Source organism: Hippocampus bargibanti, linkage group LG09, assembly GCF_051943395.1.
Source record: "Hippocampus bargibanti isolate YZ-2025 linkage group LG09, ASM5194339v1, whole genome shotgun sequence".
NCBI classification, from domain to species: Eukaryota; Metazoa; Chordata; class Actinopteri; order Syngnathiformes; family Syngnathidae; genus Hippocampus; species Hippocampus bargibanti.
In genome coordinates, this window is record NC_142742.1 from 1,533,017 (window position 1) to 1,557,500 (window position 24,484).

The window sequence follows — 24,484 nt, forward strand, 5'->3', positions numbered from 1 at the left end:
GCAAAGACGCTTTCCGCGCCAAAAGAGGCGCGTCGGCAGCGTTGTGCCATTACGCAAGAGAGCACACTGACATGGGAACAAAACAAGCGGAGGAGGAAAATAGCAAACACGCAGACACATAACACACACACACACACACACACACACACACACACACACACACACACACACACGCTGTTACAGGTAAATAACAGAATAATTTACAGAAGGTAACAACAGCATATTGTGATTCAGGTGGTGAGTAGTTGCTTATTGACTGCTGTTTCTCTTTTTGGGTCGACAATCCAATCAAAAGCTCCAAATATTTATATTTTCCCCAGAAAAAAAGTACAGGTTGTCCTCACACGATGATCATTAAAAAATAAAAATAAAATAAAAAAGATTCCAACCTTCTCGATTTTTGTTTTTCAATCACAATGGTCATCGGAGTCAAACATTATATTTCACAAAACAAACAAACAAACAAACAAACAAACAAATAAACAAACAAATAAATACATAAATAAATGTGTGTGTGTGTGTGTGTGTGAACCGCAAGTTAGCACAAGCAGCACAGAGTAACACAACTGTTGGAAGGGCAAAATATGATCAGAAAATGATCAATCCTTGATCCCGTCCGTCCTTCTTGAGAACAACAAATTAACTCATTGACTGCCAGACGATGTGAAAAAAATGTGTCCACTCCAGTGCCAGGGTTTTTGTCATTGTCACTCGAATTCCAGGAACAACAGAATAATGAGTTTTAGGACGACATCAACATTCAATGCAGCGTTAGAAACCTTATACTGTCTTGTTTTGTCAGAAAAAAAAAGAGTTAATTGCTAAGATATATGGGTCTGGTGTTATATAAGCTTGAAATGGGGGCAGATGTACAAAATACAATGCAATACATATTCTGGATACTTGTTGATATAGTGCTTTAACAACAGCTAAAGCAGTAATAAAGCGCTAACATGGAAAAAGAGGCCATGGCCAGCACTTTATCAGCACCGAAGCATGAAAAAAACAAATCCGAACGAATTTGTGAGTGGCGCTCTCCGTCATATTCACAATTCCAAAAAATAAATTTGTGAATGGAAGTCGATCGGTTAAATTAAAATACGTCAAAAAAAAACATCAATTAATGACTGGCTAGCGGTCGAAGATAACGACCACCTTGAATAATAATAAATAATAAATAATAATAATAATAATAATAATAATAATACATTTAATTTCTAAGCGCCTTTCAAAACTCTCAAGGTCACGTTACAGTCACTGGATACGTTTTACTGTGGGTGAGCAGCGGCAGCCACACGCGCCAGCGTTCACTCAACCCGGAATAACTCAAATAAATAAAAAGCTAGCTAGCTATTAGATAGCTAGCTAGCTAGCTGGATAGATAGCTAATAGCTAGCCAGCCAGCCAGCTAATGAACAGCCAACAGATAGCCAGCCAACCATAGCTGGATAGATAGCCAATAGATAGCCAGCTAGCTAGCTAATAGATAGCAAATAGATAGCCAGATAGCTAATGTAAGCTGAAATTGCAGACACAAAATATTTCAATATATAATTCAAAGTTTATTATTTGCTGCTAGTGTTAAAAAAAAGAAACCTAAAAAAAATATGTAATCAAATTCTGAGCCTCAGCGATAATAATCATCATAATCATAACTGAAGGAACGCGAAACCGAATCGCAAAAAGCAATCCGAAAAGTCAAAAAAGGAAGTAAATCGCCGTACCTGTACTCGCTGTTTGGCTGCAGACCGCTGACGAGGTGACTGGTCGCCGGCTCCAGCGCGAGGGTCCGCTCGTCCACAGAGATGACGTACGATGAGATTTCCGCCCCGTTGCTGTTAGGCTCCTCCCACTTGAGGAACAGACAAGTGGCCCGCGACTGACCCGACTCCGACGAGGCCGGCGGGTCCACGAGGGTGAGCGAGGAGACGGCGTCGGGAATGGTCGCCGGTGTCTGGAAGCTGACCTGCTCGCTGTGAGGGCCCGCGCCCGCCTGATTGACAGCCTGAGGGGGCGGGGTCAAAAGTCGCGCTCATTAATCAACACAGACTTACTTTTATTTTTTTCCGTTTTCAAATCTGGCACTTCAAACTCAATAAAATGTATAATAAAAAAATGGAACTTGCTCTTGAACACAATTAAAACTCAACCCCTTAGCTAGCTAGATAGCTAGTAGGCTAGCTAGATACCAAAATAGATAGTGACATAGCTAGCTACATATCCAGATAGCTACATAGCTACATAGTGCTACATAGCTACTAAATAGCTACATAGCTGGATAGCTAGATAGGTAGCTACATGGCTACATAGCTAGTCAGCTAGATCGCTAGATCGATAGTGAGATAGCTATCTAGCTAGCTGGATAGCTAGATAGTTAGCTACATAGCTAGATAGCAAAATAGCTACATAGCTGGATAGCTAGATAGTTAGCTACATAGCTGGATAGCTAGCTAGATAGCGAGAGATAGATAGATAGATAGATAGATAGATAGATAGATAGATAGATAGATAGATAGATAGATAGATAGATAGATAGATAGATAGATAGATAGATAGATAGATAGATAGATAGATAGCTAGCTACATAGCTACATAGCTCGATAGATAGCTACATGGCTACATAGTAACTACATGGCCACATAGTAGCTAAATAGCGCCTTTCAAAGCTCTCAAGGACACTTTACAGTCACAGACAAGCATAGGTACTATAATAAATAAAATACAATCACAAATAGAATACAATAAAGAAAATACCATTATAAATAGATAGCTATCTATCTAGCTACATAGCTCAATAGCTAGCTAGCGAGATAGATACAGTATATAGATAGATTGAATAAGAAAAATCTGTCACTCCACTGGAAGCGGTCTCACCTGTAACCTGCAGCAGTAGCTGGTGGCGGGCGTGAGGTCGGACACTTCGCATTGCGTGGCCGAGCCGCAGTAGATCAACTCCATGGGCTCGTCTTCCCGGCCCCATTCCAGAAGATATTCCGAGATGTCGCTGCCCGAGCCCTCGGGACTCTGACGGACGCGGACATTGCATTTTTCAAGATAACAGAAAAACGGGACGTGAGGTGGATGACAATAAATGGCGTTGAGACAAATATACATGCTCATAAAAATATGCATTGGCTTTTAAAGGACAACCGACGTCACTTTTTTGTTTCTTAACTGACATCAGAAAAACGTTTTAAAGCATCTAAAATACCAAAAAAAAACGCAGTATGATATTTTTAGTCAAATGCAAAACACCAACAAAAATGACTTCAAGAATCCAAAATCTGCAAAAAATTGAGCTGCGAATTGGGCATTTTCAGAAAGTCCCGCCCCCGGTTCGTGACATCACGCCAAGACGTCTTGCATTGCTGCACAATCAAAACAATGGCTTCAGATTCGGATAATATGCTTTCTTGTTACTCGACCAATTATGAATATGATTCAAATAGTTCTGAAGAGGAAAGCATACACGTTTGCAATCAATTAAAGAATTTATTTCGTGCCATTTTGAGGCAACATTGGGGGGAAATGCATCATCCATCCTGTGATGAATTAATCAGCCCGTTTCCACAGGCTCATAAATTCCTTCCATGGAGCTTGGTCGCCCTCTTCTGGCGGCTTTTGGGTGCAACATGACGTTTTCAGACCAAACAAGCACAGCAAAATACATTGACGTGATGGAAGGACTGCTACAATGTGTCCTTTTTTTCAGTCAGGGGCGTTCCTTCAGTGACGTCACGTGACTCAACTCAAAAACAAGACTTCCGGAATATTCAAAATACAAATCTAGCTATATGCGGTGGAATCTTTGTGAAATACGCTCAGTAGAAGTCATTTGAAGCCATTTTACAAATTACGGACACGACGTCGGTTGTCCTTTAAGGCTATTATTTCAAAGTGGGACCTCAAAAAAGAAAATGTGAGGCCGCTGCATCGGGAAATAGTCGTGAGGGCGGCGATGTGATGTCAGACGGACGGCTGCCATTAAAGCGATGAGCAAGCTTGATTGCCGGCGGTTGAGTCACAGACAACAACAACAACAACAACAATGACGCCAAATACATCATCAACGACCTTTCAGCAGTCAAAATCTCAGCCGGGCGCCGTTTCCAGGGCAACCAAAACACTTTTCGACAACCTTCCGTTCGGGCCGTAAATAACAAATTGTGATTTGGTTTCTCGTTTTCCCCATCAAGTCTCTTCTCACCTCCCAGTTGAGCGACACGCAGGTGTTGCCAGCGAGCGCGATGACCGGCGGCCCGCATTGGCCCGGAGGACCTGCTGCAGTCGTCACCACCGTTGGCTCAGAGTACTCGCCAAACTACGGGGAAATAAAAAAAATATATAAATATACAAATATGTGTGTGTATGAAAAATAATAACAAACAAAAAAGCACTTGTTCTATACCTTAGCATTTCATCAAACACCAGACTGTAAACAAATAAACAAATAAATAAATAAATAGAAAAAAATACATTGAAAAATAAATAAATAAATAAATGAATAAACAGAAAATAACTAGCCAACAAATACATAGATAAATAAATAACGAAAGAAATCAACCAATAAACAAACAAACAAATAAGCACATCAATAAATAAACAAATAAACAAAAAGATAAACAAAAACATAAATAAATAAATAAATGAACAGATAAATACATAGACAACAAATAAATAAATATATACATAAATAAATATATACATAAATAATGAAAGAAATCAACCGAATAAACAAATAAATAAACCAAGAGATAAATAAATAGGCAACAAATAAATAGGTAAACAAATAAATAACGAAAGAAATCAACCGAATAAACAAGCACACAAATAAATAAGTACATACATAAATCAATACATAAATACATAAATAAATAAATAAATACAGAGATAACAGATAAACAAATCGATAAATAAATAAATAAATAAATAAATAAATAAATAAACAACCAGATAAATAAATGGATGACAAATAAACAAATAATAGATCAACAAATAACAAAAATCAAGCAAATAAATAAATAATGGAATACATGAATAAATAAATATAAATAAATAGGCAACAAATAAATAGGTAAATAAATAAATAACGAAAGAAATCAAACGAATAAACAAGCAAACAAATAAAAAAGTACATACATAAATACATACATCAATACATAAATACATAGATAACAGATACACAAATCGCTAAATAAATAAATAAACTAATAAATAAACAACCAGATACATAAATAGATGACAAATAAATCGACCATGATATATGAATAAATATTCGATACATGAATAAATAAATACAAATATACATAAATAAATAAACAAATCCTTATTCTTTAGGTCCTCTCTTTAAAAAAAAAATGTATAAAACATTTTTGCTCAATCTTTTCGCTCACCCCAGCCTCGTTGGCAGCCCTGATCCGGAAACTGTAGGTGGCGCCGGGTAGCAGACTACCCACAGTGCACTGCAGCTCCGGCCCGTGGAAGACTTGGGCCGGCTGGGCGTCACCCTCGCTCATCTCCAGGTTGAACACGTATGCCTCGCTCGCACCCGTCGCAGCGGGGGAATCTGTGTAATGAATGACACCCAAAAATTAATCATAAATAATCATGGGAAAATATGCTAATGCTAAAAATTCGTACATAAAAAAATACATAATAATAATGAAAAAAAATGGTGTTGTTTTTGTCCTGTTTGTTTTTCAGTGTCTGGCAGGCGTGGAGGGCGTTCCCTCCAGAGCCCCACCGTTACTCTCGTTTTAGCTCGCTAAAACGAGAGTAGAAGAGCAACGTAGGTCAACGCTTAATTGCGGACATCTACTCCAACTCGACCCGTCATTAAGAAAACCGGCTAAAAGGAGATCTTTGCGAGCTGCGTTCAATTCTCGGAAAATAGCCAGTGCGGAGATGCGGCGGGCAGCTAGCCGAAGGCTAATAGGTTTTTTTTTAATGGAGTCTCGATTAAGCGTCAAGCCTCCTTTGAGCGAGGGGTCCATTAGGGTGGGCCGGGAAAATGCTAACAGGCAGCCACAGGGTGATTAAGCCGCCTCGCACCAATCAATCACAAATAATCAAGCCTCTAAACAATCTGTCTGTGTGAGTGTGTTTGTATGACTAGTCCTGTGAGGACCATTAACATTTTATACCAGTGGTGTCAAATATACGGCCCGCGGGCCGGGACCGGCCCCCAAAGAGGTTTGATCGGGCCCGCGGAATAATTTAAAATGGAAAAAAAATGCAAAAAACGACATGGAATTCATATTTTTAATGACGTACAATTCAATGATTGTCCACTAGGGGGTAGAGTGGTGCTGTTTCGATCAACGTGGAAGAAAACAGCGGTTTCAACACCAAAATGTCATTATCCAAACGGGGAAAAGTAGATAAGGAGTGCAGAATTTTCAATGAAAAATTGACCGTGTCATATTTTTTTTTTTTTTACAGAGATGCATGGGAAACCTTTGTGTTTGGTGTGTTTTCAACAAGTTTCAGTATTGAAGGAATGATATTTGGTTATTTATAGCATGTATGGTATAATTTTAATGGTCCGGCCCACTTGCCATCTACCGAGCCCATATATGGCCCACCATGTGAAATGAGTTTGACACCCCTGTTTTATACCATATACCATATACCATACGTAGTGAGGACATTTTTGACAAGTGAGGACCTTTTGGCCGGTCCTCACAAGTTTTTCATTCTAAAGGCTACTAGAGGGTCTATATATGCATCTGTTAAAGTTTCAGAGAGGGCCTCACAAATTCACCCAAAATGATTTTTTTGGTGCGTATTTTCATTTCATTTGGATACACACACTTTTTACTCACTGTGTGTGTGTTTACGTGTATGTGTGCGTGGTTAATGAGAGGAAAAAGTTCATACCACTAAGAGTAAAACTATATTTTAGCCACATTCACTACAGGGGTGAGGACTTTGAATGTATCCATTCAGAAACCTCACTCCTGCTATTATTTCAGTTTCAAGTCCACTTTTTATTGCTTTGTTTTGAAAGAAGTTGAAGTGGGAAATGGGGTGACATTTAGTCTTCAAATGTCACACTAGTTCTCCTCTAAACATATCAGCAACGGTGGTCCTCACTCCCTATTTGGAATTATCTGGACCTCACCAAACCATTGAAACAGGAATCTGTGTGTGTGTGTGTTTGCATGTGTGTGTGCGCGTGTGTGTGTGTGTGTGTTTGTATGTGTGTTTCACAATGATCTACTCTAAACTTATCAGCATCGGTGGTCCTCACTCCTTACCTGGAGTTATCCGGACCTCACAAAACCAATGAAACAGGAATATGTGTGCGTGTGTGTGTGTTTACTCACCCCATTCTAATTGGACCTCCTTGTGCTTGGCTTTACCCACAATTCTCGGCGGCTGGCAGGCTCCGGGAGGAACGCTTAGCGTGCGCACCGGAACGCCAACAGTGCACTTGAGCAAGATATGATAAAAATAAATCGATATAAATATAAACTATAAAAATAATAAATAAATATTGACAATTTGTCGGAGTATCAATGGCTGGATTATTCATGTTGAGTGGCCGATAAAAATGTCCAGGTGAAGGTCCGCTAGCATAATGCGAAAATATAATGCTAAACCCTATCCACAGGCTAACAAAAGTAGCGCCGATGCGCAATCGTTACAAATGGTTATTTGAACACAAACGGTGCTGCAACGCAGCAACACAGACAGGATCAAATGACTCCTGGGTAGATGCGATTGATTTGGCGCGTTAGCCGAAGCGAGAATGACCATCATGTATTTTCGGAAAGGCTCGTTTTTAAGAAGAGAGTACCTGACTGTGCCCCCCGGTGGTGATGCTGCAGACGCGCAGGCTGTACATGCTGCCCGGGGACAGGCGCTCGCACACGCACTCTGTGGCCGGCCCGCTGTACGCCACCTCCCATTGGTCGGCTAGACACAAGATTGAATGTTCTAGTGTGATTCAAATATTAAATTTAATTTAAGACATAGACAAAAACATTAATAATAATGATATTAATAATAATAATAATAATAATAACAAAATAAATTAAATTACATTTTGTACATAAAACAGTGACTATTTTTTGAAACACGCTTATAAATGAAATGTTTTATTATTATTATTATTTGTGACCAAAGAGCAAAAGCACCACACTATAGCGCCAACTACTGGCAAGGAGGACTTAATGTAAGATTTTATTTTAGCTTATGTGACTGCTTTTGACACACACACACACACACACACACACACACACACACACACACACACACACACACACACACGCACACGCACACACACACAATGACTCCAAACTAAATGGTACCTTGCGAGCATCCCTCGCTAATCTCCAACAAATACGTGAGCGCTTCGGAGCCGCCGTTGTCCTGCGGGGGATCTGACGAGAAGAGGAGAGCAGAGAGACAACGTCACTTCGCCGCCAGGCATCCTCATCTCGCGTTTCCATAACAACAAGATACGTCTCCTTTCAATTGACGGCCGCCTCATTAACATTTGCCCGAATTCAGATGAAGTGTCGACACCCGGACACATTTTGGACACCTGCTTGAATAAATGGGTTATGATAAAAAATAAATAAATAAATAATAATAATAATAATAATAATAATAATAATAATAATAATAATAATAATAATAATAATAATACACCCCCGCCCCATATATAACTATGTAACAATGTTCCTTTTCGTGTTCTTATTCATCAATTTGAAATTAAATTGCAAATGTTTCATTTGCCGGCATTAAAATACTCCAAATTAATTGTTGCCATTTGCAAAAATTCAGATTTTTTTTTTTGTTTTAACTCATTCACTGCCAGACAAAGTGCAAAAAAATGTGTTAACTTCAATGCCAGTTTTTGTCATTGTCACTCAAATTGCAGGACGCACAGAATTTTGAGTTCATCGATCTACATCTACATCTACATATATATATATATATATATTAATATATATAATCAAAATATAAGAACATTTTGATGAAATTAAAATATTCATTTCAAAATAAAAATGAAAATTAATTGCCATTGAAAAAAGAAAACAATCTAAAAAAAAAGAAAAAAATTAGTACTCATACCCGCCAATAATCGGAAAAATATATATATATTAAAGTAATAAATACATTATATATATATATATATATATATATATATATATATATATATATATATATATATATATATATATATATATATATATATATACATATAATCTGAATAAATGCCAAGGCAGTACAAGGGAATTATTTCAAAATCATCCTGATAAATATGATCCTCATTAAACATGAGGCTAGCTAGGATGAGGCTCGCGAGTATGACTGTAAAGTTCATGATTATTGTTATTATAATTATTATTATGATAAATAAATATTGTGTAGGATGGATTCATTTTCACTTTCCTATCTGGAAATAAAGAAGGCCTCACCCCATGTGACGGTGAGGGCGTAAGGCGTGGACGCCACGACGCACGGCGTGGACGGCGGCCCCGGCTTGTCGGGATTGGTGGTGCACACCAGCACCTCGCTCGGACTGCTTTTGCCCTCAACGTTTGACGCAATCAGCTGGTGGAGGAAATGAGTTTAGAAAGGCGCTTAGAAATCAAATGTATTATTTATTATTATTATTATTACACAATTCAATGTTTGCAGTGTCTCCGTGTGAAATCCGCTCACCCTGAATTTATACTGCGTGCTCCTCTTCAGGCCTTGTACAGTACAGGTCAAGTTTTCTCCAGTGTACTTCGGGTGAAATTCCGCTCCCTGCCAGGGGAGGGCGCAGGGGGTTTGTGAGCGTACACCCTTTTTTTAAACGTGTTTCCGTGTGAAACTAAGAGCACGCCACTCACGCTGTTGTCTTCCTGGATCTCCAGAGTGTATTTGAGCTGCTCCTCGCCCGGGTTGCCCTCGGGCCGCCCCCACTCCAAGGTGACCCAGGACACGCCGGCCCTCATCAGACGCGGCGCCATAGGCAAGGCGGGCAACGTGCCCATGGTGTAGAACACCGCCTCCGAACTGAAGCCGCTGGAAAATGGGAACAAAAAATAGGACATAGAAATTTGAAAAATGAATACATTTTGAAAAGAGACGGACGGACTTCAAACAAATTTCATCCATCAATTAACTCATTCGCTGCCATTCCCAAATTTATTCGGGAATTGAAAATATGACGTGGAGCGCCATTCCCCAATTTGTTCTTCTTGTTTGGGTGCTGATAAAGCGCTGGCCATGGCCTCTGGCAATGGCCTCTGGCAATTTTTTTTCTTTTCCACAAGGGGGCAGCATTTCCCTTTTTCCACGTTAGCGCTTTGTTCCAGCTTCAGCTATTATTAAAGCGCTATATAAATCAATATGTATTGTATTTTGTACATCTGCCCCACATTTCAAACTCAGATAACTCCAGACCCATATACTTTAGGAATTAACTTTTTTTTTTCAGATAAAAGAAGAGAGTCTCAGGCAGGGGTGGCTTTCTGGCTGTCTATTAGCTATCTGGTTAGCTATTTAGCTGGCTACCTAACTAGTTATCTATTCGCTATCTGTTAGCTCTCTGGTTAGCTAGATATCTGTTAGATAGCTATTAGCTAGCTGGGCTAGCTTTCTATCTATTTGAGTTGTTCCGGGTTTAGTGAACGGTGGCGCGTGTGGCTGCCGCTGCTCACCCGCAGAAAAATCCAGTGACTGGACGTTGACCGTGACAGTTTTGAAAGGCGCTTAGAAATTAAATTTATTATTATTACTACCGTTACTACTACTACTGCTACTCCTACTACCGCTGCTACTGCTATGACCGCTACTACTGCTACTACTACTGCTATTACTGCTATTACTATTACTATTTCTATTGCTAATACTATTGCTATTACTACTCCTATTACTATTGCTATTAATACAGCCTTTTACTGTTATTACTACTATTAATACTACTGTTACTACTACTACTGTTACTGCTACTACCGCTACTACTGCTACTACTGCTGTTAATACCGCCTTATTACTGCTATTACTGCTATTGCTATTACTACTACTACTACTACTGCTGTTACTACTACTACTACTGCTACTACCGCTACTACTGCTACGACCGCTACTACTGCTACTACTACTGCTATTATTGCTATTACTATTACTATTACTATTGCTATTTCTATTGCTATTACTACTGCTATTACTACTGCTATTACTATTGCTATTACTACAGCCTTTTACTGCTATTACTACTACTAATACTACTGTTACTACTACTACTACTGCTACTACCGCTACTACTGCTGTTAATACTGCCATTGCTATTACTACTACTACTACTACTACTACTGTTACTACTACTACTACTACTACTACTACTACTGCTACTACCGCTACTACCGCTACTACTACTGCTGTTGCTGTTGTTTTTGTTATTATTATTATTATTATTATTATAAATGAAGACTTTTGGGTGGGCCTTAAGCACCTGAAAATCTGGTAATTTTGCTCAACTTTTCAAATATTTATTCCACCCACATGTCTTTTTTTTTTTGGTGGTGGTCATGGTTACCTTGTGCCGATGTCGTTGTGCGCCGCTACCCTGAAAGTGTAAGCGCAGGCGGGGAACAGCCGCGTTAGCTTACAATGTCGCTGGCTCCCGAAGTAACATTCCCGGAACACGCTGTTTTTCTTCCCCTGCATACAAACGAGCACAGGGTTAATTCACGGTCACCTTTTTTTGGGGGTGGGGGAGGGTAAACAAAAAAATTCTGACCTCATCCCACTCAAGAAGGTAGTTTGTGATTTTGGATCCGTTGTCGCCTGGCGGCTGATAGTGATGACATAACAAACACATGAGACATGTTGACGTTTTAACTCATTCGCTGACATTCACAAATGTATTCGGGTCTGGGGTTTTTTCTTGCCGATAAAGCGCTGGTCAGACCTCTGGCAATGTTTTTTTTTCCCCTTCCACGAGGGGGGTCGGCATTTGCCTATTGTCCATGTTAGCGCTTGGGGCCGGCATAATAAGACACTGGCTTGTGTCCACTTGTGGCAACAGAACATGCAACTCTTTGATATAGCTAATAGCTATCTATTTGCTCGCTAATAGCTAGCTATTAGCTATCTATTTGCTATCTATTTGCTAGCGATTAGCTATCTATTCGCTAGCTGTTGGCTATCTATTTGCTAGCTATTAGCTATCTATTCGCTAGCTGTCGGCTATCTATTTGCTAGCTATTAGCTATCTATTCGCTAGTCCTTGAGAGTTTTGAAAGAAGCTTTGGAATTAAATGTATTATTATTATTATTATTATTATTATTATTATTATTATTATTATCTATTCAATAGCGAGCTAGCTTGCTATCTATTTGAGTTACTTCTGGGTTGAGTGAACGCTGGCGCGTGTGGCTGCCACTGCTCACCCTCAGAAAAAAAAACGGATCTTGTGCCTGTAAAGTGACCTTGAGAGTTTTGAAAGGCGCTTAGAAATGAAATGGAATGTTATTATGTTCCAGCTTCAGCTGTTGTTGAAGCACTATACTAATAAAAATAATAATAATACTAATAATACTAATAATGATAATAATGAGAATAACTATAACGATGATAACGATGATAATAATAATAATAATATAATAACAAGCGCCTTTCAAAACTCTCAAGGTCACTTGACAGTCACAGGGTCAGTTTTTCTGCAGGTGAGCAGCGACAGCCACCTGCGCCAGCGTTCACTCAACCCGTAATAACTCAAATAGATCAAGTTAGCTAGCTAGCTAATAGATAGCAAGCAAGGTAGTTAGACAGCTAATAGATAGAAAAAAGCTAGCTAGCTAGGTATATATAAGGCGCTCAAGCGTATAAGGCACATGGTCATGTTTTGAAGAAAACCAAGGCTTTTGGGTGCGCCTTATACACCGGGAAATACGGTAATCTTTGCGTCAAAAACGAGCGACGGATACTTTGACAGTGCGGAAAGAAATCGGGCGTACGTACCTTCCACTGTAAAGTGAGGGTGCTTTTGGTGCGGTGGGAAAGCTTGGGGGCAAGCGGGACGTCGGGAACGCTGACGCTGCAATGCGTGGTGAACGTGCACGCCTCCGAGCACGAGCCGCGCACCGAGTTGTAGGTGGCGCACACCCTGATGGCAAAACAGGAGGGGGGAGGGGTCGCAAAGGTCAAAGGTCAGGTTTTTGAGGTTTAAAAGTGAGGAGAATAGAGCACCTACCGTACGTGGTAGTCGGTCGCTGGCCTAAGATCTTTCAGATGATACTCGAGTTCTTCACCGCTTTGGAACAGTGAGAAAAAAGAAGGATGAAAATGCCGTAATCAATTAATCCTAATCATAATCATAATCATTTAAAAAAAAAAAGTTTGTCTTTGTCTGTAAGAATGGCGAATGGTGAAAAAAAAGCTGCCATTTTTGGACACAATCTTATTAACACTCTATTAGCTATCTGGCTGGCTCGCTAGCTATCTAGCTTGATATCTATTAGCTAGAAAATATTAAATATTTATTATATTTAATATGATTTTTATTTAGATTGGTCTGAAATCTATTTGGCTAAAAAGAAACTGTTTTTCAATGCATCTGTTTCAGCTAAATTTGAGATTTTTTTTCTGATGACAATAGTGTGTTTTTTGGATTTATTTATGTATGTGTTTATTTTAAAAATATTTTTTGGGCTGTGGAAAAGCCTGTAAATAGGATTTTGTCTAAAAATGGCTGCTGTTTGAACCACTCGCCATTTTTACAGATCAAAACACATCATATTTATATGAAATGTATCATATATATATATATATATACATATTAAACATTTCAAAATGTCGTCTTTTTATGCATTTTTTTGCTTCTGTTTACCTGTAGATGAGGCGAAACTTGCCATCTCGTCCTTTTTCCGAGAGGGACACTTCGTAGGAGCACGACACGGGCATACCGTTGCCGTGCCGGCTCATCAGGCCAGCGGGGGGCGCCCAACAGAGACGCACGGCTCGGGCCTGCAGATTAGACACCTACCGAGAAAGAATAAAATGAGGAATTTGACAGGGGGATGATTTCATTTTTAATGTAATGAAACAGAGGACGATTTAAATTCTTTTTTTTTTTTTTTTTTTTTTGCCACCAGACATTTTTTTTTCATTTTTTTGTTATTATTAATTTATCAAGGTTAAAATAAAGATGAGGAAATGTTAGCTTTAGATGTCACGTTTTTTTATTGTATTTTTCATGCTGCAGAATAGTTTGCACACCCCTCTACTTTGGGAAAGCATATGCGGATGCTGCACTCGTGTGGCCGTTCAGAGTACTGCCACTTTTTTTTTTTAAGAAGCCAAGTGACCTCTTTATTTTCTTTCCCGCTAAATTCGAAGCATCTGATTTTCACGTTAACTACCGAAACATGGAAAAATAAAGCACCACAGAAAAGCATGAGACAAAGACCGAATGTGTGTGTCGAAAAATGGGCGCACTAACCTGTGGTTTGTCGATTGTAGACAACAAGTCTTGAACACGTTTGGTCTCTGAGTCGTGATCTGGAGAAGGAGGGGGGGAAAAAAAACATACCAATAAAGTTTACTAAGTCAAAATATGATGTCAGTGTTTTAAAAAAAAACAATTCAAGTGTTAATTTAGATTTTTAGATCCCATTAAAAAATGGAAAAAAAGAAAATATTTTAAAATAATTGGATCTTTTTTTTGACTTGAGATAAAAAATATTTCCATGATATGTAAAGGTATCAAGTACTTCCATGGAGCTTGGTCGCCCTCTTCTGGCTCTTTTTGGTGCAACACGACCAAATAAGTACAGCAAAATACATTGACGTGATGGAAGGACCGCTACAATGTGTCTTTTTTTTTGGGTCAGGGGCGTTCCTTTAGTGACGTCACGTACGGACTCGTCACCAACTCAAAAACAAGACTTCCTGAATATTCAGCGCGAGTCTTAAAACGTAAAATATAGCTATATGCGGTGGAATCTTTGTCAAATACGCTCAGTAGAAATCATTTGAAGCCATTTTACAAATGATGGACACAACTTGTCGGGAGACGTCGGTTGTCCTTTAAATGGACTATTTGCATATGAGCTCTCATGTCGGAGATTTTAAGTGTAGGCTGATACTGTTTTGTTTTCAGTTGATATTGGACCGATATCAAATTTCCATATCAGACCGGTACACACCAAATTTTTACTCTGCAAATATTTAAAACAGGACATTTTTTGAGTTGTGATTTTAATCCAATGATAATTCCTCACATGCTGAAATTTTGATTTGTCTTTTTTTTTTTATATAAATTGCGTGACAACGATCAGACCGTGATGCATGTTTTTTTTTTTTTTTTTTGTGTGTACTTGTGTGCTTGTTTATTTTACATTTTTAAAGCATGACTGTTTCATCCACAAATATCTCACTCAGCAGCATGTGACCGACTTCCTGACTACTGCAAATCCACTCCACCGGAAAGAAGAAATGACGGTGGGGGTGGGGGGGAACCCCCACCACTATCACCTCAATAAAATATAAAATACAAAATATAAAATAAAAATTAAAAAAAAAAAAATTAAAAAAATTATAAAAGATAAAAGATTAAAAAAAAAAAACAGAAAACAGAAAACTATAAACTATAAACTAAAAACTAAAAACTATGAAATATAAAATATAAAATATAAAATATAAAATATAAAATATAAAATATAAAATATAAAAGATAAAAGATAAAATACACAATAAAATAAAATAAAATAAAATAAAATAAAACATCTCGTGGAAGTTGGATGCACCATCACACAGGAATGACGGACAACAACGACATCTTGTCTGCGGCTAGCCTCACACACTGTATGCGCGTGTGTGTGCGTGCGCGCGTGTGTGTTTAAAAAAAAAAATGAAGACGAGGAGGTCACATTCCTGCAGAATGACGGCCTGCGTTCTGTCTGCGCCGGGACAGAAAAAGACCTTTAAGGCCTGAAGGGGGAGGGGGGAAAGAGCCAGGGAGGGGGGAGAGGGGAGAGGAAAAAATGTGAAAAATGCAGCGGAGGGCGCGCAAACGCGCCATGTGGAAAAAAGTGAGATAGATTGTCATCTTTGGCGGCCTCTAATCACGGGAGAACAAAAGCACTCAAAGGGATGAGGAATGAGGTGTGAGCAAGGTGGGGGGTGACTGCATGGTGAGCACACACACACGCATAAACACACATCCACGCACACGTGGTTGCTATGGTGATTGTTGGCACACATCTTGACGCACTTTGTGTTGTCATATTATTTGTTATTTCTTTTTTTGTTGTTCTTTTGACTTCAAGACGGGGCCGCGAGAGTGGCTGCCTTTCCAGCAGCTCATGTATTTTGTTTTTCTACTTTCATTCCTTTCATCACTTTGCTGCTGTGAAATGTACATTTCTCCACTGTGAGACTAATAAAGGCAAATCCATCCATCATCATCATCACCAATCTATTTATTTATTAATTTATTAATGTATTTATTTATTATTATTTTTTTTTCTTATGTTTATTTATGTAGCTATTTATTTACTTATTTTGATTTATTGTATGTATTTATTTGTCTATTTATTTATTATTATTTGGAAACTTGAAAAAATACAAATTTTTAGTGATAAAAATGTTTGTTGATAAAAAAAAAAGTGCTAAAATATGTTTTTTGGTCACTTAATATCATGACAAAACTCAGATGTGTCAACATGTTAAATGTCACCTAGACAGATTATTGTTTTATTCATATTAAATTTATGTTATATTACATTTATATTATATTATATTATATTATATTATATTATATTATACATTTAATTAGTTTAGATTATTATTATTTGTATTATATATACATTATTATATATTAATTATTGCATTACTTTTTTCCATTTTTATTATTTCAGAATTATTTGATTGATGATTTATTTAACTACGACGTAAAAAAGTAAAGATTTGAAATGCAATTACAAAACTCAGAAATGTAAATACATAAAATTTTAAATGTCATCTTTAATAATCTAGACAGATTATTTTTCTTCACATTAAATTTATATTATATTATATTATATTATATTATATTATATTATATTACGGCATTACATATTTTTAATACATTTTTACTAATGCTGAATTATTTTATTTAATTATTTAATTATTATTATTATTATTATTATTATTTTTATTGTAACTTCAATCGTATTCTTCCACATTATACGGTCAAGATTTATAAAAGTGAAGAAAGAAGTTGTGACATAAATATTGGCAGAAACATTGCAAGTAATTTATAAATAAATAAATACATACATATGTATCTAGATAGATAGATAGATAGATAGATAGATAGATAGATAGATAGATAGATAGATAGATAGATAGATAGATAGATAGATAGATAGATAGATAGATAGATAGATAGATAGATAGATAGATAGATAACCATTTTCAAAAGCTGCCTGCTCTCCAAAGCCAAAACAAAAAGCATTAAATGGCGTGCATTGCCAACAACCAAACTCGGCCTTGGGATTGACCCCGCCGGCTACATGCTAACGGCAAATGGAAAACCGCATTGACAAGCTAACATTTAACATTGCCGTGAAACAACCCTTGAAGCGACTGGTATCCGAACGACATATTCCATCCAGGCAGATTATTGAACATAAACAAGCATATATTCTTTATCCTCAGCAAAAAAACAGACTCATCTAATGGGGATTTATGGAGTCTGTACTTGCTGGGATGCGTTTTTTTTCTTCCCTAGAGGATTCTATTTACCATCTGGAAGAAGAGACATAAACAGAATGCTCGGCCATAGGACCCCACCCAACCAGGTTTCCTCACTCACACTCACACACTCAAGCCAGCTGCAGCCCACTTGACACGGAAAAGGGGGTCACTCGCACCGTGATTGGCATGAACAGCCATCCTCAGATGACTTCACGCATGATGTCATCATTTTTCTGCCATATTTCCTCATCTGACCCCCTGTACGCCCCCTTTTCTTGCGCATCGCCCTATTTGGAAACCGTGGGAAGCGCGGAGAACTCAACAACGGCGGCGATGAGATTATCACCATGGCGATGCATAGCCAAATAAAGGAAGGAGGAAAAATCGGGGGAGTTGGATGTTTGTGAGTCATGATTTGGTCAAAAGGTGAGTGCGGCTAATGAAGATGACATCACGGAAAGAGAAAATGAAGTTTTATCCGTTTTTTTTGGCTTTAATGAGTCGGGGGATGCTAAATTGCCATCGATTAGATATCTAGCTGGCTTGCTGCCTTACTATTCGCTATCTAGCCAGCTGGCTAGCTACCTGTAAGCTAGCTGTTTAGATGGCTATCTATTAGCTATCTAGCTAGCTGGCTGGCTACTCAGTGTATTATCTAACTGAATGCATTGTATTATTATTATTATTATTATTATTAGTAGTAGTATTATTAGTAGCAGCTATCTATCATCTAGCTAGCTTGCTTTCTATCTATTTGAGTTACTTCCGGATTCAGTGAATGCTGGCGTGTGTGGCTGCCGCTGCTCACCCACATAAACATGTATCCTGTGACTGTAAAGTGACCTTGAGAGTTTTGAAAGGCGCTTAGAAATGAAATGTATTATTATTATTATTATTATTATTATTATTATTATTATTATTATTATTGTTATTATTATTATTATTATTATTATTATTATCTAGCTAGCCATTGCTATATAACCAGTTAGCTAGCTATGTAGCGAGCTATCTGTTGGCTACCAGCTATCTAGTAGCTGGTTAGCTAGCTTTCTATCTATTTACTTCCGGGTTGAGTGAATGCTGCCGCGTGTGGCTGCCACTGCTCCCCCACAGAAAACTTATCCTGTGAGAGTAAAGTGACCTTGAGAGTTTTGAAAGGTGCTTAGAAATGAAATTATTATTATTATTATTATTATTATATATAAATTCACCAATCGGCTTCTGGAGAGCTATTTTTTTTTGCACCCCCGCTTAAAATGTGCAATTTAGTGCGCAAAACATTCCAAATGTGCAACAAGAAGGCTGGATTGTGATTTTTTTTGCAAGCGGCGCAGTTTGCCGTTGGACTGGGCGAAAGCGAAGTGGGGAACATCTGCTTTGGTCTCCGCGCGACGGAGCCAGACGGTTTCTGCCAGGAGGACGGATGGACGGACGGGTTCTAGGAACCCGCGACGGACGGTGCGGTAGCGAAGACGGCGGGGAGATGGGGCGGGGGGTGCACATCTGTTTCTGCTTGGCTAGTTTCTTGGAGGCAAGGAGGGCGGGGCCTTCGCAGAGCTGGGGAGGAGCTAGGCTGCCATGTTGGCTACAGCTGCTCAATGAGGGTTGGGGGGGGGGGGGGGCAATTTTTGTGCGCCCCAATTGATTTTTTTTCCTCTGAAATTAAAATTATGATTTATTTTTTCTTGCAGCATTGACGATCAATACACAAAATTTAGCGAGTAACCAATTAAACAATTAATGAATTCAACATATGGTTTCCCTTCATTTTATTAGACAGTACCTAAATACAGTAAAGTCTCGTTATATCGATATCGGATATATCGATAGTCCCGGTTATATCGATATTTTTTCGGACTCCCTTGAATATCGATATAACGAGACTTTACTGTAATAATAATAATAATAATAATAATGATAATATCCGCGACCCTAATGAGGAACAAGCGGTACGGAAAATGAGATGAGATAATGATAATAATAAGGATAAAAATAACAACAACAACAACTACTACTACTACTACTACTACTACTACTACTACTACTACTACTACTACTATAATACTACTAATAATAATAATAATAATAATAATACTACTACTACTACTCGAAACGACTCAAACTTCCCAACAAGTTGACTTCCACAGCATTGGATGAGTATTTGTGCCTGATCCCCATCATGTCCTTGAGACCCGGACAGGCCGAGACAGCCAAGGACCCGCAAATACACCGCGTCGTCGACGTGTGAGCGGTGGGCCCACCCCCTCTTACGCCCCCCACCCCCTCCCTCCTCCCCGCCTCGAGCACGTGTGCTTATGTGTGTCTTCTTCGCTGGCAGACGACCATAAGCTCATCTGGTTCCGCACACCGGCTGTATGCTGGCGTGAAGCTTTGAATGAAAGCTACCATTTAAAGGGCCGGTACACTCGGGAGGACATGATGTCTCCATTTTGCTTAATTTGATCCCTTTGTTTCGGAGGAGTTGATGAGGTCCTCACGACGCCTGAAAACAAGCGTGTGTGTAATGTAAATAATAATAATAATACATTTCATTTATAAGCGCCTTTCAAAACTCTTCAAGGACACTTGCCAGTCATGGGATATTTTTTTTCTGCGGGTGAGCAGCGGCAGCAACACGCAACACACCCATACAAACACTATGGACACACCCTAGGTATATTGTGGGTGTGCATATGGTTGTTTTGGTGTTCCCCAGGGCTCTGTCTTGGGTCCCCTGCTCTTTATCAATGACATCCCTGGTTCTTAAAAATATTTTCCGTCAAGATTTTTTGTAAATTCAACACGTTCAATGTGGGGTTTCGCTAATTAGGGTCACCACCACGCTTCTTCATTTCGTCCAGATCGACTGGTTCTTTGAAACATTAGTTGTCATCCGGCTATGGACGACTGAGGTGGAATCTGGGAAAAATTGACCGTTTTTTTCCCATTCAATAAGATTCTAGGAATGAAAACTACCATTTAAAGGGCCGGTAGACTCTGAAGGTGATGATTTCTCCATTTTGCTCAATTTGGTCACATCATCCACTTTGTTTGGAAGGGGTTGATGAGGTCCCCACGATGCCTGAAAACAAGCGTATGTGTGTGTGTAATGTAAACACACACCTATACAAACACTATGCTCATAAATGAAATATATTATTATTATTATTATCATGACACACATATTGTAGTGTGTATGCTTGTTTCGGTGTTCCCCAGGGCTCCGTCTTGAGTCCCCTGCTCTTTATCAACAATATCCCTTGGTTCTTGGTCATATTTTTCTCGTGAATATATTTCACAATAGTGCACATGATATATTTAGATACTTGGTGTGTTTTAGCCAATGTGTGTGCACGTGTGTGTACATGTTTGATAACACAAAGCTGCCGTCTTTCTATGACACAAAGTTTCCTTCATCCAGTAAGACTGCCCAGGTATGCACAAGCACCATGGGCCTACCAGCAACAAGGCGCGTATTGTGGCTGAGGGTAAAGCGATAGCACCCCAGGACGACCTCAGCTATGCGGCTAGCCAGACAAGCCCCTGCCCCCACTCCCGTCCCCTCACCCAGGGATGCATTCAACCATTCTTGAAAGACAAGGTGCGTTTCATGTATTCAAAGGGCCGTTCGAGTCAGGTCACCGGGGTTATTTCTCTGTCACGTGACAAGTCGCTCACACACAAACGAGAGTTGGAGATGACAAACACTCAGCAGTTAGCCGCTACTAGCGGTACAATTCCAAACAATCCCTCATAGAAGACTTTTCAAGCTGTTTAAGGTCACCGATAATTTAAACATAAAGAGGTTTACACTTTGAGCCCATCACATTTGCCGCCATGTTTGTTTGTTTTTGTGTCCCAATGATTTTGTCTTACCTTGCGGGTGTGCCTCCGGTTCACCGTTACGTGGACTGCTGCGAAGTCGCCGGTCCGGTTTCTTGCTACCCGGACTACCGCCGCCTGACCCCACTGACCCGAGCGATGGTGCGTGGGACTTGCTGCAATTTTAAAACACATTATGTAGGCATGCATGTGTGTATATACAATACAATACAACACATACTGATTTATACCGTGCTTTAACAACAGTTGAGGCTGCAACAAATATGGATAATATAGGTATTTTATAGCTTTGAAAGGCGCTTAAAATAAAATATATTATGATTAGATAGATTTTTTCAATGATATGTTTAATACAGTAAAGTCTCGTTATATCGATATCGGATATATCGATAGTCCCGGTTATATCGATACTATTTCTATGCACGCACGGAGAAAATTACATGCAAACAGGGTCGGATATATCGATAGTCCCGGTTATATCGATATTTTTTCGGACTCCCTTGAATATCGATATAACGAGACTTTACTGTATATATATATACATTTAATATATATATATATATATATATGTATAAAAATATAAATGATATATATAAATATTAAAATATATACTATATATAAGTATATATATACAGTATATATATATATATATATATATATATATATATATACACACATATACACTGTGTGTATATATATACACTGTATATATATATATATATATATATATATATATATACTATATATATATATATATATATATATTTCTCCACTGTGAGACTAATAAAGGCATATCCAATCCAATCCAATCCAATCCATACTGTATATCTATACTGTATATATATATACACTTGTATATACTGTATATATATATATACGTATATATACTCTATATATATATAGAGTATATATATGTATATATATATATATATATATATATACACTTATATATACTGTATAATACTGTATATATATATACTTATATATACTATATATATAGTATATATTTTAATATTTATATATATCATTTATATTTTTAAATATATATATTATTTATATGTTTAATATATATTTTTTAAATGTATACTTTATATATTTTAATATTTTCTTAATAAAATAAAATATATTATATACATTTATATTTAAAATGTATATATATTTTTAATAAATTATTAAATAACAAGCATTATCTACTTTCATGCAAGAAAAATCAGAGAACAATCAAGAATCTGAAGGAGGCAGATTGGGGCCAATTTCCATCAATCGATAGCTCAAAACGGTGATTGGATTCTTAAAAAAAAGTCCCTAATAAATCTGATCAAGTCACAAATGGACTCCAAAAAGTCATCAAAAGTGAAAAATGTCATTGGAAGTCTCGCATGCTGCAAAAGCCAAAAGCGTCGGCTCACCTGTACCCGTTGTGGGCGGGGCCCAGGCTGCCCTTATACAAGTTGGAGGGCGGCGAGTTGAGCCGGTTCTGTCGCTCCAGTTGCCGCTGTTCCTTCATCTTCTTGGGCTGCGGCTTCCCGTACGTCTCCTCCCGGATGAAGTTGGAAATGCCGAACACCGGCATGATTTCTGGGTAGGAAGAAGAAGGAGTTAGCGGCTGCTCGCAAGCTAGCGACCGCACCTTTGCTCGACGGGCGGGCTCCTACCTGGGTCGCCGTACATGGGGGGGAGGTGGTGCTGGTAGTACTGGTGGTGGGTCAGCTCGCCGGGACTGACGGGCGGGTAGAACGAGTTGGGGATGAAGTGGGGGTGGGCCAGATAGGGGGGCAGGTGATGCGTGGGCGATAAAGCCGGGGAGTACGATGGGGGGTAGCACTCAGGAGACTGGGGGGTCACTACCACCCGCCGGACCCCCGTGGTATCTTCCAGGACCTGTGGTAGAACAACATGGCAGAGATGATTGTCCATTTTCTACATTTCTGATTGTTGATTCCACCCACACACACACACACACACACACACACACACACACACACACACACACACACACATACACATGAGCCCTACTCTGTCACAGTGTTTACTACTTTACAGAGTCCAAAGTCCCCGGATGACTCCATGTGGACCTGATGCAATATTTACTGCTAATCCGCACACACAAATAGCCGAAATGTACACTCACACACACACACACACGTTTGTATGCTTTCTGGGGACCACTTTTCGGATCATCACTTCTGGGGACCACCCTTTCTGAAACATTTTTTTATGTTTTCTTTAACATAGGTTTTTTTGTCCCCATATGTCAAATGGTCCCCAGGATGTGACTGTGTAAACAGGTTTTTGTCCCCATAACCACATATAAATTAGAGCACATACACACACGCACAGACATATACGCGTTTTTATGCTTTCTGGGGACCACCCTTTCTGAAACGTTTTAATGTTTTTTGATGGGGACCAGGTTTTTTGTCCCCATATGTCAAATGGTCCCCAGGACGTGACTGTGTAAACAGGTTTTTGTCCCCATAACCACATATAAATGAGAGCACACACACACACACACACACATATGCGTTTTTATGCTTTCTGGGGACCACTTTTCGGATCATCACTTCTGGGGACCACCCTTTCTGAAACGTTTTTTTATATGTTTTCTTTATGGGGACCAGGTTTTTCGTCCCCATACGTCAAATGGTCCCCAGGATGTGACTGTGTAAACAGGTTTTTGTCCCCATAACCACATATAAATGAGAGCACACACACACACAAAAACACACACAAAAAAATCATCTGTCAATAACACCCTGTGTGTGTGTGTGTGTGTGTGTGTGTGTGTGTGTGTGTGTGTGTGTGTGTCCTATCAGGACTGTTTATGTAAGTGTGACAGAGTTTCCCGCTCACACTCGGCCCACCCACACACACCCACACAAGGCGAGCCAACGACCCTGGCTATCAGTGGCCAAAATGCAGACCACACGCTGTACTTAACTGAGCCTCCCC

At 38.8% G+C, this 24,484-nt stretch overlaps 1 protein-coding gene across 1 annotated transcript in view; it reads right to left on the minus strand.

Annotated features, from left to right (window-relative positions):
* Window positions 1-24,484, minus strand: part of fndc3ba (fibronectin type III domain containing 3Ba) — an 83,249-nt gene that overhangs the window by 11,866 nt on the left and 46,899 nt on the right. The window contains exons 5-23 of the mRNA XM_089004673.1: window positions 23,188-23,413; window positions 22,942-23,110; window positions 21,566-21,687; window positions 14,451-14,509; window positions 13,839-13,990; window positions 13,203-13,262; window positions 12,971-13,115; window positions 11,747-11,800; window positions 11,543-11,667; window positions 9,852-10,026; window positions 9,679-9,765; window positions 9,432-9,567; window positions 8,316-8,387; window positions 7,802-7,920; window positions 7,329-7,434; window positions 5,394-5,566; window positions 4,208-4,321; window positions 2,875-3,024; window positions 1,725-2,005 (exon numbers count right to left, since the gene is read on the minus strand). Coding sequence (XP_088860799.1) covers window positions 1,725-2,005; window positions 2,875-3,024; window positions 4,208-4,321; window positions 5,394-5,566; window positions 7,329-7,434; window positions 7,802-7,920; window positions 8,316-8,387; window positions 9,432-9,567; window positions 9,679-9,765; window positions 9,852-10,026; window positions 11,543-11,667; window positions 11,747-11,800; window positions 12,971-13,115; window positions 13,203-13,262; window positions 13,839-13,990; window positions 14,451-14,509; window positions 21,566-21,687; window positions 22,942-23,110; window positions 23,188-23,413 — 2,525 coding nt within the window. The remainder of the gene's footprint in view (window positions 1-1,724; window positions 2,006-2,874; window positions 3,025-4,207; window positions 4,322-5,393; window positions 5,567-7,328; window positions 7,435-7,801; window positions 7,921-8,315; window positions 8,388-9,431; window positions 9,568-9,678; window positions 9,766-9,851; window positions 10,027-11,542; window positions 11,668-11,746; window positions 11,801-12,970; window positions 13,116-13,202; window positions 13,263-13,838; window positions 13,991-14,450; window positions 14,510-21,565; window positions 21,688-22,941; window positions 23,111-23,187; window positions 23,414-24,484) is intronic.